The 13,898-nt window shown below is 43.1% G+C and overlaps 3 protein-coding genes across 4 annotated transcripts in view; all 3 read right to left on the reverse strand.

Annotated features, from left to right (window-relative positions):
• Nucleotides 1-383: 383 nt before the first annotated feature.
• LOC131127880 (tubulin beta-1 chain-like) lies at nt 384-2,934 on the reverse strand. The gene is made up of 4 exons (XM_058070187.2): nt 2,767-2,934; nt 1,782-1,890; nt 1,609-1,719; nt 384-1,540 (listed from the first exon to the last, which is right to left on the reverse strand). The coding sequence occupies exons 1-4, from the start codon at nt 2,821-2,823 to the stop codon at nt 480-482; spliced, it is 1,338 nt and encodes a 445-aa protein (XP_057926170.1). The 5' UTR covers nt 2,824-2,934; the 3' UTR covers nt 384-479.
• Nucleotides 2,935-7,002: 4,068 nt separating this feature from the next.
• LOC144898213 (tubulin beta-1 chain) lies at nt 7,003-9,407 on the reverse strand. Its single transcript, XM_078789234.1, has 4 exons — nt 9,260-9,407; nt 8,434-8,542; nt 8,245-8,355; nt 7,003-8,176 (listed from the first exon to the last, which is right to left on the reverse strand). The coding sequence occupies exons 1-4, from the start codon at nt 9,314-9,316 to the stop codon at nt 7,116-7,118; spliced, it is 1,338 nt and encodes a 445-aa protein (XP_078645360.1). The 5' UTR covers nt 9,317-9,407; the 3' UTR covers nt 7,003-7,115.
• Nucleotides 9,408-12,519: 3,112 nt separating this feature from the next.
• The window catches only part of LOC131127726 (Golgi-associated plant pathogenesis-related protein 1), a 59,624-nt gene continuing 58,245 nt past the window's right edge, over nt 12,520-13,898 (reverse strand). Inside the window, exons 6-7 of one of the 2 annotated variants that reach the window (XM_058069898.2) lie at nt 12,973-13,126; nt 12,520-12,740 (exon numbers count right to left, since the gene is read on the reverse strand). In XM_058069898.2, coding sequence (XP_057925881.2) covers nt 13,017-13,126 — 110 coding nt within the window. In that variant the 3' untranslated portion in view covers nt 12,520-12,740; nt 12,973-13,016. Of the gene's footprint in view, nt 13,127-13,898 lie in introns of both variants that reach the window. The other variant, XM_058069899.2, reaches the window with a different exon arrangement.

Below are 13,898 nucleotides of genomic sequence, written 5' to 3' on the forward strand. Positions count from 1 at the left end.
TCACATATTGCCACCATTTTGTGAGTAATGGTCTCCTTGGTCTCGTCAGTGAAAAATGTCTGGTTTCACTGCTAACCACATTGGGAACTACCATGGTGACTTAGCCGGGTTAAAAGCTAGCCACCTTTGTAGTACAGACAAGCCTCGCTTTGGACTAAACACACCAACCCCGTTTGGCGAGAACACCCCTGCAGATATTTTGCCATCATGACATTAAGGTAAAAGTATGAGAACACATGGTACAACCCAGTGTTGTACCAAAACTATGCTTACATTTATGTACTGCCTAACGCTTTACATCAATCTTGGTTCATTTACAAGCACTGTTAGAATTTAGTCTACAAATTAATTTTCCACATTCATGGAAAACAAACAAGTGAAAATCCATAGTGTAGTAAATTTATTGCATTTCATTTTAAATGACAAAAACATTGAAAACCCGAGACAAAATAAACCAAAATATTCAACTGCTGAAATGATCAACCCATTTCCTCCTCATCGTCCTCTCCAAATTCACCTTCCTCCTCAGCGGTGGCATCCTGGTACTGCTGGTACTCGGACACCAGGTCGTTCATGTTGCTCTCGGCCTCCGTGAACTCCATCTCATCCATGCCCTCACCAGTGTACCAGTGGAGGAAAGCTTTGCGCCTGAACATGGCTGTAAACTGCTCTGAGATGCGCTTGAACAGCTCTTGGATGGCAGTGCTGTTGCCGATGAAGGTGGCGGCCATCTTGAGGCCTCTGGGAGGAATGTCACACACGGCCGTCTTGACGTTGTTGGGGATCCATTCCACGAAGTAGCTGCTGTTCTTGTTCTGCACATTGAGCATCTGCTCGTCCACCTCCTTCATGGACATGCGACCGCGGAAGATGGCGGCCACCGTCAGATAGCGGCCTTGCCGTGGGTCGCAGGCAGCCATCATGTTCTTGGCATCAAACATCTGCTGGGTGAGCTCAGGTACGGTGAGTGACCTGTACTGCTGGCTGCCTCTGCTTGTGAGGGGAGCAAAGCCGGGCATGAAGAAGTGGAGACGGGGGAAGGGCACCATGTTGACAGCCAGCTTCCGCAGGTCAGCGTTGAGCTGCCCGGGGAACCTGAGGCAGGTGGTGACGCCGCTCATGGTGGCGGAGACCAGGTGGTTGAGGTCGCCGTAGGAGGGTGTGGTGAGCTTAAGGGTGCGGAAGCAGATATCGTACAGGGCCTCGTTGTCGATGCAGTAGGTCTCATCCGTGTTCTCTACCAGCTGGTGGACTGACAGCGTGGCGTTGTAGGGCTCAACCACTGTGTCGGATACTTTGGGGGAGGGCACCACGCTGAAGGTGTTCATGATACGGTCTGGGTACTCTTCCCTGATTTTACTGATGAGCAGAGTGCCCATACCAGAGCCAGTGCCGCCACCCAGGGAGTGGGTGAGCTGGAAACCCTGGAGGCAGTCACAGCTCTCCGCCTCCTTCCTCACCACATCCAAGACAGAGTCCACCAGCTCTGCGCCCTCTGTGTAATGACCCTTGGCCCAATTGTTACCAGCACCGCTCTGGCCTGGAAGACAGTCAAGAGTGAGCTTCACAACACCAAAATGGAAATACAAACTATATAAAAACACCTACCAAAGACAAAGTTGTCTGGTCTGAAAACCTGACCGAAGGGTCCAGACCTCACTGAGTCCATCGTGCCTGGCTCCAGATCAACCAACACAGCACGGGGAACATACTTTCCACCTTGAAAAGCAGTTGCATGTTTAGACGAGGATCCATTAAAAAAATGAATTATATGGTCTTACCCGAAGCTTCATTGTAGTAGACGTTGATCCTGTCCAGCTGCAGGTCACTGTCGCCATGGTACGTGCCAGTTGGGTCGATGCCGTGCTCATCACTGATCACCTCCCAAAACTACGACAAAGCAGAATGTGTTTCAGCGAATAAAAACAGAAGAAATCACTTGTGGGGTGGATACAACTCATGATGTCCACTCAAGACTCCAATGGCACCAAAGAAAATGAAACCAAACCATGCATGGACATGTTCACATTGGGAAATGTCTCTATATAAATATCTCCTGCTATGAAATTTTATATAAAAGATTAAAGTGACAAAGCAATCATGTTATGCAAACTAAAAGTGTGAGCTAAATGTAATGATGTAATATAGATTTTAGTTGTGGTCTGTGATACTGCAAATGTTGGTATCCACCAATACCACCATTGCTGATGCTTAAAATTTCCAAGCTTGTGAATTATTTCCTTAATTTATGGATCGAATACTATAATCGCAAAAAAACATAGCAACAATATTTTTGGCAAAATTAAAAAAAAAAGCTTTTTAAATATCACTGCACTCTAAAACTAACCTCAACAAAATCGATCTCCTGATACTGACAGTACCAGTGGTTTTAATGTCATCGATGTTTAGATCGATCCTACCACTAAGCATTTTAAAAGGCAAAATTGGGACAATTAAATGACTACGTTTCTTTGTTTTTCCTACACGTTACTATACTTTTACCTAAATAAGTTCATTGTTCGTGTTATTTAACATTTCTGTAATAAAAAAGGTAAGAGTTTCCTTAACAATGCCTTTTTTCCAGGATGAGAACATAACCGGGGGAAACAAGTCCACTGTAGAAAGGTTCCGTTTGTGTTTTCTGATTAGCTTCCATCGCCGCCCATCAGTAGTTCATCAACATTTTGTCATGTTTTAGTCAAAGAAAAAACAAAGATGAATAAAATGTTGTTGAGCGTAGAGCAGTATAAATAGGCGTTGACTTACCTTAGCACCGATTTGGTTTCCGCACTGACCAGCCTGAAGATGCACAATTTCCCTCATTTTCTCGTGCGACTGGCGTGTTTGAGTAAAACGTGTCTCGAAAGTTCCAAGACAAAGTTTGCGAAAGATGGCTGAAAAGCCTGCCTTTTACACGGAGAGCCCGCCCTTTCATCGCCCAAATCTACTTGGCTATTGGTTGATAGCGACACGGGGATTGAAATGACGACCAATGAAATTGCAGACTTTTATGTGATTGGCCGACTGCCGGAAGTCATGCGAAAACACCAAGCGGCTTTTCTTCATGGACAGATGATGAAATAAACTTTATGAAGAAAGACAAAGTGTAAACTAATTATACAGCGCTTAAAGGGTTCCGGGGGTTCTTTGTGTTTTGTGATTATTGACGCCAGAGACGTGGTTGACAAGACAGTTATGTTTTCAAAGAGGAAACCCCTAAGACAGCTACACAAAATAAATACACATTAGGGGTGAATCTCAGCACTGCGATTCGATACACATCTCGATGCACTGCCAGCGATACGATACTTAAACGATACATGGAATTTTCTGGCGATACAATGCGATACGATTCACCCCCTTCACGATATGATACGATGTGATAATCATTTAGTTAACATCAATGCAATCCGATATGATATGGTGCAATTTGTTGCATATGATGCAAGTCAACAAGCAAAGGGAAAAACTGGAATTCAGTAGGTCCTCCAAAAAGGATTTGGCTTTATTCCTTCTAGGCAACCACCATTAAATACACTTTGTGTGTTGTATATACTTTACCATTTTCATTTATATTATTTATATAAATGTTTTTTATTGTTTCTTTCAGCTTTTTCCTGATTTTGGATGTATAATGTATAATTTAAAATTATATATGCATTTAAAAAATGTCCAGACTTGAGGGATACATTATATTAAACACATTTCATATCCATTACTAATATGTACAACTTAATTAATTATATTTTTAATAATAAACATTTAGTAATTTTCCAAATTAAAATACTTAATTACATAGCTATAATAAACACAAATACTGTATATTAAAATAAAAAAATGTCATTACAAATATTTGTGTATGGTATTTCCATTTATAGATACATATGGCGCTACAAAACACTACAAAGTGTCCGGACTTTGCCTGGTAAAGCTCAAAGACTGTCAGTCCCCTGACTCGTGAATGGGGGGTTCAGAGTAGAGGCGCTGCTCCGTCACATGGAGAGAAGCCAGCGGAGGTGGCTCGGGCAACTAGTCCGGATGCCTCCCGGACGCCTCCCTGATGAGGTGTGCCCAGCCGGGACAAGGCCCCTGGACAGACCGAGGACACGCTGGAGGGATTATGTCAACTACCCTCATGTCCTCCTTCCTCTATGCCTCCTACCTGGCAGCATCCTTCTACCAATATATTCACTATCTCTCCTCCAGACATGTCCCAACCATCTCAGTCTGGCCTCTCTGACTTTATCTCCAAGGTCTCTAACATGTAATGTCCCTCTGATGTACTCCTTCCTGATCCTATCCATCCTGGTCACTCCCACTGAGAACCTCAGCATCCTCATCTCTGGTACCACCAGTTCTGCTTCCTGTCTTCCTGATTTCAAAGTACTTCTAGATGGCTAGCTGGTGGTGAAACGGTATTGTCAACATATGAAATCAACATTGAATGGACATTTTAATGTCACACAATATCACATTTTTATGCTGCTATCAGGCCGATAATAATTGGACATCCCTACTTTGAGCAATCGTGTGCAGCTTCAATTAAAAAAAGTGATGTGATGCTCCTGTCTTCAATTCTTCCCGCCGTCCTTTCCTCACATCAGGTTGGAAGTCACAACATAACGACAGTGAACAGAATCTCCAGAGGAAATCCCATCAGTGGTCTCCCGCTCTCCCAAGAAGCCATGGCGCAGACTGGAAGCCTCTTCCACAGAGAAGGGTTCTACCATGAGCAAATATTCCCCATCATTTCTGTCTCATTGGAATGCTTTGTTTGCTTTTCTTCTATTTCATCTTCAAGTATTTGTAAGATGTTACACTTTTAAAGCCCATTTCCATTCAGACTGCCCTACAGTAGCCAATGATTGAATATGAGCTTTTTATGTTATGATTTTGTGGAAGAGAAGGCTTTCACAGCTCATCAGGAGGTGGTAGCTCAACTTGTGTGCGAACAGAAAGAACAGCTGAAATGCTTCAAAGAGCACCTGGATCTGAAGAAGAGGCAGGAGTACCAGAACATGGATAAGATGGAAAAAGAGTGAGATGATGACAAACACTTTAACATAAATAGTGGGAGGTATAAGTGTTTCATCCCTAGTTAACCAGCAAGCAACACTGTTCCAGCATTTGGTTTGGTCTGATCTGTGGTATACTTTAAATTAGGGATGCTGCAATCAGGGTTTATGCTGCTGATTCCAATACTGATCTATGGTCTACTTTAAATTAGGGATGCTGCAATCAGGGTTTATGCTGCTGATTCCAATACTGATCTATGGTCTACTTTAAATTAGGGATGCTACAATCAGGGTTTATGCTGCTGATTCCAATACTGATCTATGGTCTACTTTAAATTAGGGATGCTACAATCAGGGTTTATGCTGCTGATTCCAATACTGATCTATGGTCTACTTTAAATTAGGGATGCTGCAATCAGGGTTTATGCTGCTGATTCCAATACTGATCTATGGTCTACTTTAAATTAGGGATGCTACAATCAGGGTTTATGCTGCTGATTCCAATACTGATCTATGGTCTACTTTAAATTAGGGATGCTGCAATCAGGGTTTATGCTGCTGATTCCAATCCTGATCTATGGTCTACTTTAAATTAGGGATGCTGCAATCAGGGTTTATGCTGCTGATTCCAATCCTGATCTATGGTCTACTTTAAATTAGGGATGCTGCAATCAGGGTTTATGCTGCTGATTCCAATACTGATCTATGGTCTACTTTAAATTAGGGATGCTACAATCAGGGTTTATGCTGCTGATTCCAATACTGATCTGTGGTCTACTTTAAATTAGGGATGCTACAATCAGGGTTTATGCTGCTGATTCCAATGCCAATCATTCACAAGTGAGATCGGCCGATTCCAATCACAGTTTTTCAATTTATTTATGATGAGTGCTACTGGCCAGGAAAGTTTGGAGTATAGGACAATTCAAAGCCCCCCTGGCAAAATGGATGATAATTAAAAAGTAATGGGGCCAACATGTTTTTTTGTGGGATTCGTCAGAATTTCTGACTGCAGCCCTGCTATTGGTTGTATGATGTGCCACTTTATGACACTTTATCAAAGCATGAAAGGACCAAAAGGACACTTGAAGTTTGGTATAGCCTGACAGTAGCCACTTCTACTTCAGGAAGAGAAGACCAAAAACAAAACAGGTAAGTGACGACTATATTATTCGTTGTTTAATTGAAAGACACTATTTTTTTTAATCCATAAGAATCCCTAGCCATACATGCCGTATGTGTACAGTATATCTGTTTTACTAATAACGGGGAATAAACTATACATTTTAATAACACATGAGTGTCTGTCACATGCCACAACCACTTTAAAATGTTTCTATACGTCACATACTACACGACATGAAAATGTAATCAACACTGCCCTCTTTCGACCAAAGCCAGAACTCCAAGAGCAGAGTTGGGCACAAGTATGACACACATAACGGACACAAAATCGATACTTGGTCAAAATTAAACATTCCTTCCAGAAACATTACTTCAGCATTTGTTTCTTGTAAAATTAAATCAGGCCGTATCAAACTTTGATTGCGCCAAACAAAGAACCACACACACCTTGTTCCTCGGTTTGATTGGTGCCCGGCATTACAGTACTCCGTGCTGCCATTGGCTGCCGGAACAAAACGAAGGGTGACGAGTAGCACTGAAGCTAATCTGAAATGCTAAAGGCGCCCATGTTCTTAGAACTACAGTAGCAATTAAAACTGGAGCCTGACAGGTTTAAGCGTCCAAAAATTGAAAAAGGACAAATACATCAAGAACTGTGTATATGCATTAACAAATCTTATTTGAGTATCTTGTTTGCATCTAAACTTGCATTTCACCGAGTAATCTAGCTTTTCCGAATGCATGAGTGTTGTATGAGCTTTTTATCTGTTGCCTCACCTTTTTAATCAACTGAAAAGTACATAATGTGTAAAGTTGTCCATATCTTAACAGGCAGTTAACAAATGTCAAACATCCATTTGAGTATGCACAAGGACTTTTATTGACAGCAGACAGAACACTGAAAACTGGAAGAAACTTCAATGTGAAAGTTTGGAACATTGACTAGCTGAGCTTTCAAAGTGACAGGAAAAACAATTAGGCAATCTCCTCCTCATCCTCCTCTCCAAATTCACCTTCCTCCTCAGCGGTGGCATCCTGGTACTGCTGGTACTCGGACACCAGGTCGTTCATGTTGCTCTCGGCCTCCGTGAACTCCATCTCATCCATGCCCTCACCAGTGTACCAGTGGAGGAAAGCTTTGCGCCTGAACATGGCTGTAAACTGCTCTGAGATGCGCTTGAACAGCTCTTGGATGGCAGTGCTGTTGCCGATGAAGGTGGCGGCCATCTTGAGGCCTCTGGGAGGAATGTCACACACGGCCGTCTTGACGTTGTTGGGGATCCATTCCACGAAGTAGCTGCTGTTCTTGTTCTGCACATTGAGCATCTGCTCGTCCACCTCCTTCATGGACATGCGACCACGGAAGATGGCGGCCACCGTCAGATAGCGGCCATGGCGTGGGTCGCAGGCAGCCATCATGTTCTTGGCATCAAACATCTGCTGGGTGAGCTCTGGTACGGTGAGTGACCTGTACTGCTGGCTGCCTCTGCTTGTGAGGGGAGCAAAGCCGGGCATGAAGAAGTGGAGACGGGGGAAGGGCACCATGTTGACGGCCAGCTTCCGCAGGTCAGCGTTGAGCTGCCCGGGGAACCTGAGGCAGGTGGTGACGCCGCTCATGGTGGCGGAGACCAGGTGGTTGAGGTCGCCGTAGGAGGGTGTGGTGAGCTTAAGGGTGCGGAAGCAGATATCGTACAGGGCCTCGTTGTCGATGCAGTAGGTCTCATCCGTGTTCTCTACCAGCTGGTGGACTGACAGCGTGGCGTTGTAGGGCTCAACCACTGTGTCGGATACTTTGGGGGAGGGCACCACGCTGAAGGTGTTCATGATACGGTCTGGGTACTCTTCCCTGATTTTACTGATGAGCAGAGTGCCCATACCAGAGCCAGTGCCGCCACCCAGGGAGTGGGTGAGCTGGAAACCCTGGAGGCAGTCACAGCTCTCCGCCTCCTTCCTCACCACATCCAAGACAGAGTCCACCAGCTCTGCGCCCTCCGTGTAATGACCCTTGGCCCAATTGTTACCAGCACCGCTCTGGCCTGGAAGACAGTCAAGAGTGAGCTTCACAACACCAAAATGGGAATACAAACCATATAAAAACACCTACCAAAGACAAAGTTGTCTGGTCTGAAAACCTGACCGAAGGGTCCAGACCTCACTGAGTCCATTGTGCCTGGCTCCAGATCAACCAACACAGCACGGGGAACATACTTTCCACCTTGAAAAGCAGTTGCATGTTCAGATGAGGACCCATTAAAACGAGGAAATCGTTAAAAAATGAATTATATGGTCTTACCCGAAGCTTCATTGTAGTAGACGTTGATCCTGTCCAGCTGCAGGTCACTGTCACCATGGTACGTGCCAGTTGGGTCGATGCCGTGCTCATCACTGATCACCTCCCAAAACTAATTCAAACGAGGAAGAAAAAAAACATTAGAATTAGTTCTATCAATTTACCGTTGGAATGTACTGCAATCCATAGCTCGAAATGGCAGCTCCCGCCATTATGCATGAAACGCGCGCGCGCCCTCTCCCCCTATTGGCTGAGGCCCCATTTTGAAAATGGCCTACGTCACCAACCGCCGGTACAACCCACTGCCGGCAAATGCCCGGCTCAGCTCGAGACGCAATGCGGTGTAGGCCTCATCCAGATCAGGCTTAAATTAAATCAAACCGCAATCGTAACGGGTCACTCATCAATAGGGTTTAACCATAGTCCCATTTTAAAAAAGGACAAAACTACTTTTGTACCAAATATTAAATGACAAAGTTATCGAATTATTGAAAACTCAATTGAAATGACTAGACACAACTAGAGTTCATATTCTTTAAGAAAATGGTTGCGTAAAAAGGAATTTGGAGCAAGAAAAAAAACGACGAAATGTGTAAAAAATGAGCCAGATGCACTAAATATCGGCCATAAAAACGATCCTTCGACATTGAGAAAGGCATAATTCAGAACCGTTAGAAGGAATTCTAAAGTAGGACACGTTAGTAATCCTTGGGTGTGGTTTCTAGGGCACCAACAGGCACAAAGCAAAGACTCCATCGCAGCAGACACGGTTTCTACGCAATTTCCAGACACAAATGTCAAACTGTGAAATTGTAAAAGCTTTACTAACCTTAGCACCGATCTGGTTTCCACACTGGCCGGCCTGAAGATGCACAATTTCCCTCATTTTGTCAGGCGTCAACACGAGTTGCTCTACACAGTTCTTTGGCTTGCTGGAAATGCGCGCACAATGGCTGACCACCCAGCTTTATATGTCAATGACCCGCCCATTCCCTGAACTCCTCGACTGATCATTCGTCCACCATGAGGATATCCTGACAGACACAATTGACAACCAATGGGATTGCACTATGACTGTAGCCCATTGGCCAGGTTTCTTGCCAATCATTCTATCTCAGCCGGCCGATGTGAGGAAGTCAGGAGGCTTCAACCATGATGAGATGGCGAAATTGAAGAAAAGCAAAAAGACAAATGTAATGTATCTTTACAAACATAGTTGTTGAATAATAATACAATCTAATAGTTGTTTGATCACACCTGGTTTGTATTTCATTGGGAAACGTAGGACTATACGGAGTACAGTACAGAAACAAATCGCCAGATAGATAGGAAATGTATGGAGTAAAGAATTATAATATATAGTCAAATTGTCCATTTTACTCATCAAATGAGCCTTTAGATGGACTATGAATATGTCTTTTACTTCATGTTGCAGTTGCTATGGTCATGTCTCCAAGCACAGAAGGGGGTTGGGAGTATTTCAGATGGTTGTCGCCATGACGATGAAGACCCCCCACCCCCCAGGCCTTACAGAATCTATGCATTATAACAGAGTTTTATGTACGGGTAAGCTTTACATCCACCGTACAGCATTTACAGCAGCATTTACGCATGCCGCACATTTTCATGCAGATAATCTGCCGTCAAGTCTGGCAACGACTGGAATTAACTGCGGCCGACGAACATTTTGTCCAAACATTGTTTGACGTTCCTGTTGAGCCTCTGAAGGTGTTTTTTTTTTTTAAATGAGCGCCACCTGTCATAAAGAGTATGTAGGTCATACTATCTGTAATCTGACACACAAAGGCCTCCTCTGTTTGCAACGTGACAATGCCGCTGAAAGGATGGATTCAGATGACCCATGGTAACACTTCCCCGTGTGCAAATCAGCAAGTATTTTCCTGTTTTTACCAGTTGAGCCTCGGTAATGTAGCTCAAACATTATGCTTTGTAAAATAATTCATACAATGTATCATGCACAAAACAACAACAAAAAAGACAGGAATAGCAGGTAGACAGGTAGGAGTGGGGGATAATGCCAAATTTTGTTATCCATCAATACCAGGTAAATCCATGACCCTGTGTGAAAAAGTGATTGCCCCCAAACCTTATAAATAGTTGAGCCACTCTTGGCAGCAACAAATGCAATCAAGCGTTTGTGATAACATGACATGAGTCTCTTCCATCACCGTGGAGAAGTTCTGGCCCACTCACACCTGCAGCATTGTAATTCAGCCACATTGGAGGGTCTATCAACATAAACCACCTTTTTAAAGTCATACCGCAGCATCTCAATAGGACGGTCAGGACTTCAGGTCAGGACTTCAGGTCAGGACTTTGCTAGGCCACGCCAAAGTCTTCATTTTGTTTTGTTTTTTCAGCCATTCAGAGGTGGACTGTTGTGTTTTGGATCATTGTCCTGCTGAAGAACCCAAGTTGGTTTCAGCTTGAGGCCGGACAGGATTTTTTGGTAGACAGTAGAATTCATGGTTCCATTCATCACAGCAAGTCTTCCAGGTCCTGAAGCAGCAAAACGGCCCTAGACCATCACACTACCACCACTGTATTTTTCCGTTTGTTATGATATTCATTTTCTACCGCTTATCCTCACGAGGGTTGCTGGAGCCTATCCCAGCTGTCTTTGGCTGACAAGCAGGGTCCACCCAGCCAAACCCAGGGCACATATAGACAAACAACCATTCACACTCACATTCATACCTATGGACAATTTGGAGTCGCTAATTAACCTAGCATGTTTTTGGAATGGGGGAGGAAACCCGAGTACCCGGAGAAAACCCACGCATGCACGGGGAGAACATGCTAACTCCACACAGAGATGGCCGAAGGTGGGATTGAACTCGGGTTTCCTAGCTGTGAGGCCTGCGTGCTAACCGTGCAGCCCTGTTACGATATTCTTTTTCTCAAATGCAGTGCTACTTTTATTTATTTATTGGATAGTGATCTGCTTGCAGTTTGCCATTTTTTATTTTAAAGATGTTTACAGTAGCAATTGAATGTTTTGCATTGTCACCCCTTATTTTACTCACAACAGTCTTTCAAAGCAACATATGTGCTGAACAGTGATGATGCAGTACCATTAGACTGTACTGTTACACCCCCACCTTGTTGACGTGGTGGTACTTCCCATGACTCAGCATCCATCAGAGCACTGCAGCATTTAGCGCTCATCCCCCCAGCACTCTGATCAATACAGTAGAGGAAACAGATGTTGTTCCTGCTTGGCTGACACGCCCTGAATTGATTGTGCTCGCATGCTGTCATGCGGGGTGGTCCAAAGATTGAAACATTTTCTCCTGGCAACATTACTGTACTGTCCTCAACAAGGAAATTATGCAGGATATGGACCCAAGGATACAGTATATCACAATATTTTTGGGATGTACCAAGGTATCATTATGCAAAATTTTAATTCAGCAGTATTGTAAAAAAAAGCTACAATCCTGAAGCCATATCTGTGCTTGTGATGAAGGAAGATGTAGTCACCCATGCAATTCCAACTGCAGATATATTTTATGACACTCTGTTTGCGCAAACGTCACGGTCACGGCCGTTTAGTCAATAGCAGGGTATAACCAGGAATTCTGGGCCTCGTGAAGATAATCATGTTTCACCCAACATTACAGTAACATTACTGACACTTGTACAAGTGTAGAATACTACATATGTCTCATCTTTGAATGTGTCTTCTGAATGCTTTATAGATGCTATATAGTAAATCATTCAGCCATTTTTATGCTTGACTATGCAACTTCTGAAAAAAAAGTCTGAAGTTGATAATATATGTATGCTGCTCTTGTGAATATGAACATGGTATGGGAGCAGTTGTGGAACAGGTGACTGGAGCAGCTGGGTTCATGTACAGTAGGCCGGCGAAGAGGAAACACTGATTCACTCATATCGCATTACCCTGGCCATATTTCAGCTGCGTTCAGTCATTTTGCTGAGAACTCATCCAAATGTGTCAGCATGGCAGGACACACTTTGTGTTGAATCCAGGTTACACCCACGCCCATTCCATTGTCAAGTAGGCTCAAAACACAAACAGGTCACATGGGAAATAACCTGGATGAATAGACTTTTAATGTAGATGTCAAGATTCATTGGCATACTATATACTATATAGTGGGAGCAATTCATACAACACAGATTAACCCGGGTTTTTGGGGTTTTTTTGTGGGTTTCTTCCTGAGCTCTGTCTGTTGTTGCTAATGTAGCAATACCGCCCTCAAGCGACCATTTGTTGAAACTACAAACTAAGTTGGTCCTCTGAGCCCAAGAATGAAACAAACCTGAAATGTTGACAATATTTCGTTTCAACTGCATGCCTACAATAAAAAAAACAATTGTTATCAGTAGCTTTAATTTTAATGTACTCTAAACCTGCAAGATAACAATTTCCAAATCATTTGTCACATAAATGCTCAGTGTAGTGGCAGAAATATTATATACAATATACAATGAATTTGCTGACCTCACAATATCAATAAAAGCAGTTTAAACTTTTACATGAAAAATGCTCACAGGTGTACACGACGTTCATGTACTGCGAGGATGGTCCATGTCTTCTACTGCAGTGGGCAGATCCGTCTTGGGTTACTTGGTGTCTCGTTGGTGGGGGTGTTTGTAGCTCCACTTGCTCCTCTGTCCGGTGTAGCTCCACTCACTCCTCTGTCAGCTGAAAATGCAATACATATTCATATCCGTTGCTGTTTAGAATTTATAAATTAAAAAAACTGCAGCTGGCTGAATACCTCGGCCAACCCATGACTTGAAATTAATGATATAAGTAAATGTTATTATGGTATTATGCATTATGTCTATTACTGTTAATTGGTACCAGACTGACATGTAAATTTCCACAAAGAATTACAAATTTAGGGCTGCATGGCGAACGAGTGGTTAGCACGCAGGCCTCACAGCTGGGAGACCTGAGTTAAATTCCATAAGTGGTAGAAAATCAGTGAATTAATTATTAGAGCCTTCACTCTTATTACCAATATAGTAGACATAATAGAGAAATAAGGAGTGTAGGGGAACTGAGTTGTCTCAGCATATCTACAAAGTATTGAGCAATGACTGTGGGTTTGTAGCAGAATATATTATAAGAGCCCTGAAGACATGAAATCAGGAAAGAACATTCCAACCTTTACTCTATTTTAAGAACATTAATATTCCTGTTGCCAACGGCAATAAAGACACTCTTCATCGCTACTAGGTGAACCCAAACTTATCCCAGTGTTTCTGTAGTTTTTATTTTAATCTTTGGTCACGTTTATTTCATCATATAAATTCATTTGGCTGTGTACGTCGTTTTATTTGAATGTTAATGTTAAGCCTTTAAGCATGTACAATATTGTCAATAGTCTATGCGAGTCTGATTGCGCTTTAGCATTTTTACCTGGCTGTTTTCATTTTTGTTTAATGTGCATTTGCATTGATAAGGACTA

This window comes from Doryrhamphus excisus, linkage group LG3 (genome assembly GCF_037039965.1).
Source record: "Doryrhamphus excisus strain RoL-2023G ecotype Guam linkage group LG3, RoL_Dexc_Guam_v1.1, whole genome shotgun sequence".
Lineage (NCBI taxonomy): Eukaryota > Metazoa > Chordata > Actinopteri > Syngnathiformes > Syngnathidae > Doryrhamphus > Doryrhamphus excisus.

Excerpts from the sequence above, each read along its gene's own strand:
- LOC131127880 (XM_058070187.2), bottom strand. The coding sequence starts at position 2,823 with ATGAGGGAAATTGTGCATCTTCAGGCTGGTCAGTGCGGAAACCAAATC. Across the intron at positions 1,891-2,766 it reads GAAACCAAATCGGTGCTAAG|TTTTGGGAGGTGATCAGTGA; the intron begins GTAAGTCAACGC and ends GCTTTGTCGTAG. Across the intron at positions 1,720-1,781 it reads CTACTACAATGAAGCTTCGG|GTGGAAAGTATGTTCCCCGT; the intron begins GTAAGACCATAT and ends CTGCTTTTCAAG.
- LOC144898213 (XM_078789234.1), bottom strand. The coding sequence starts at position 9,316 with ATGAGGGAAATTGTGCATCTTCAGGCCGGCCAGTGTGGAAACCAGATC. Across the intron at positions 8,543-9,259 it reads GAAACCAGATCGGTGCTAAG|TTTTGGGAGGTGATCAGTGA; the intron begins GTTAGTAAAGCT and ends CGTTTGAATTAG. Across the intron at positions 8,356-8,433 it reads CTACTACAATGAAGCTTCGG|GTGGAAAGTATGTTCCCCGT; the intron begins GTAAGACCATAT and ends CTGCTTTTCAAG.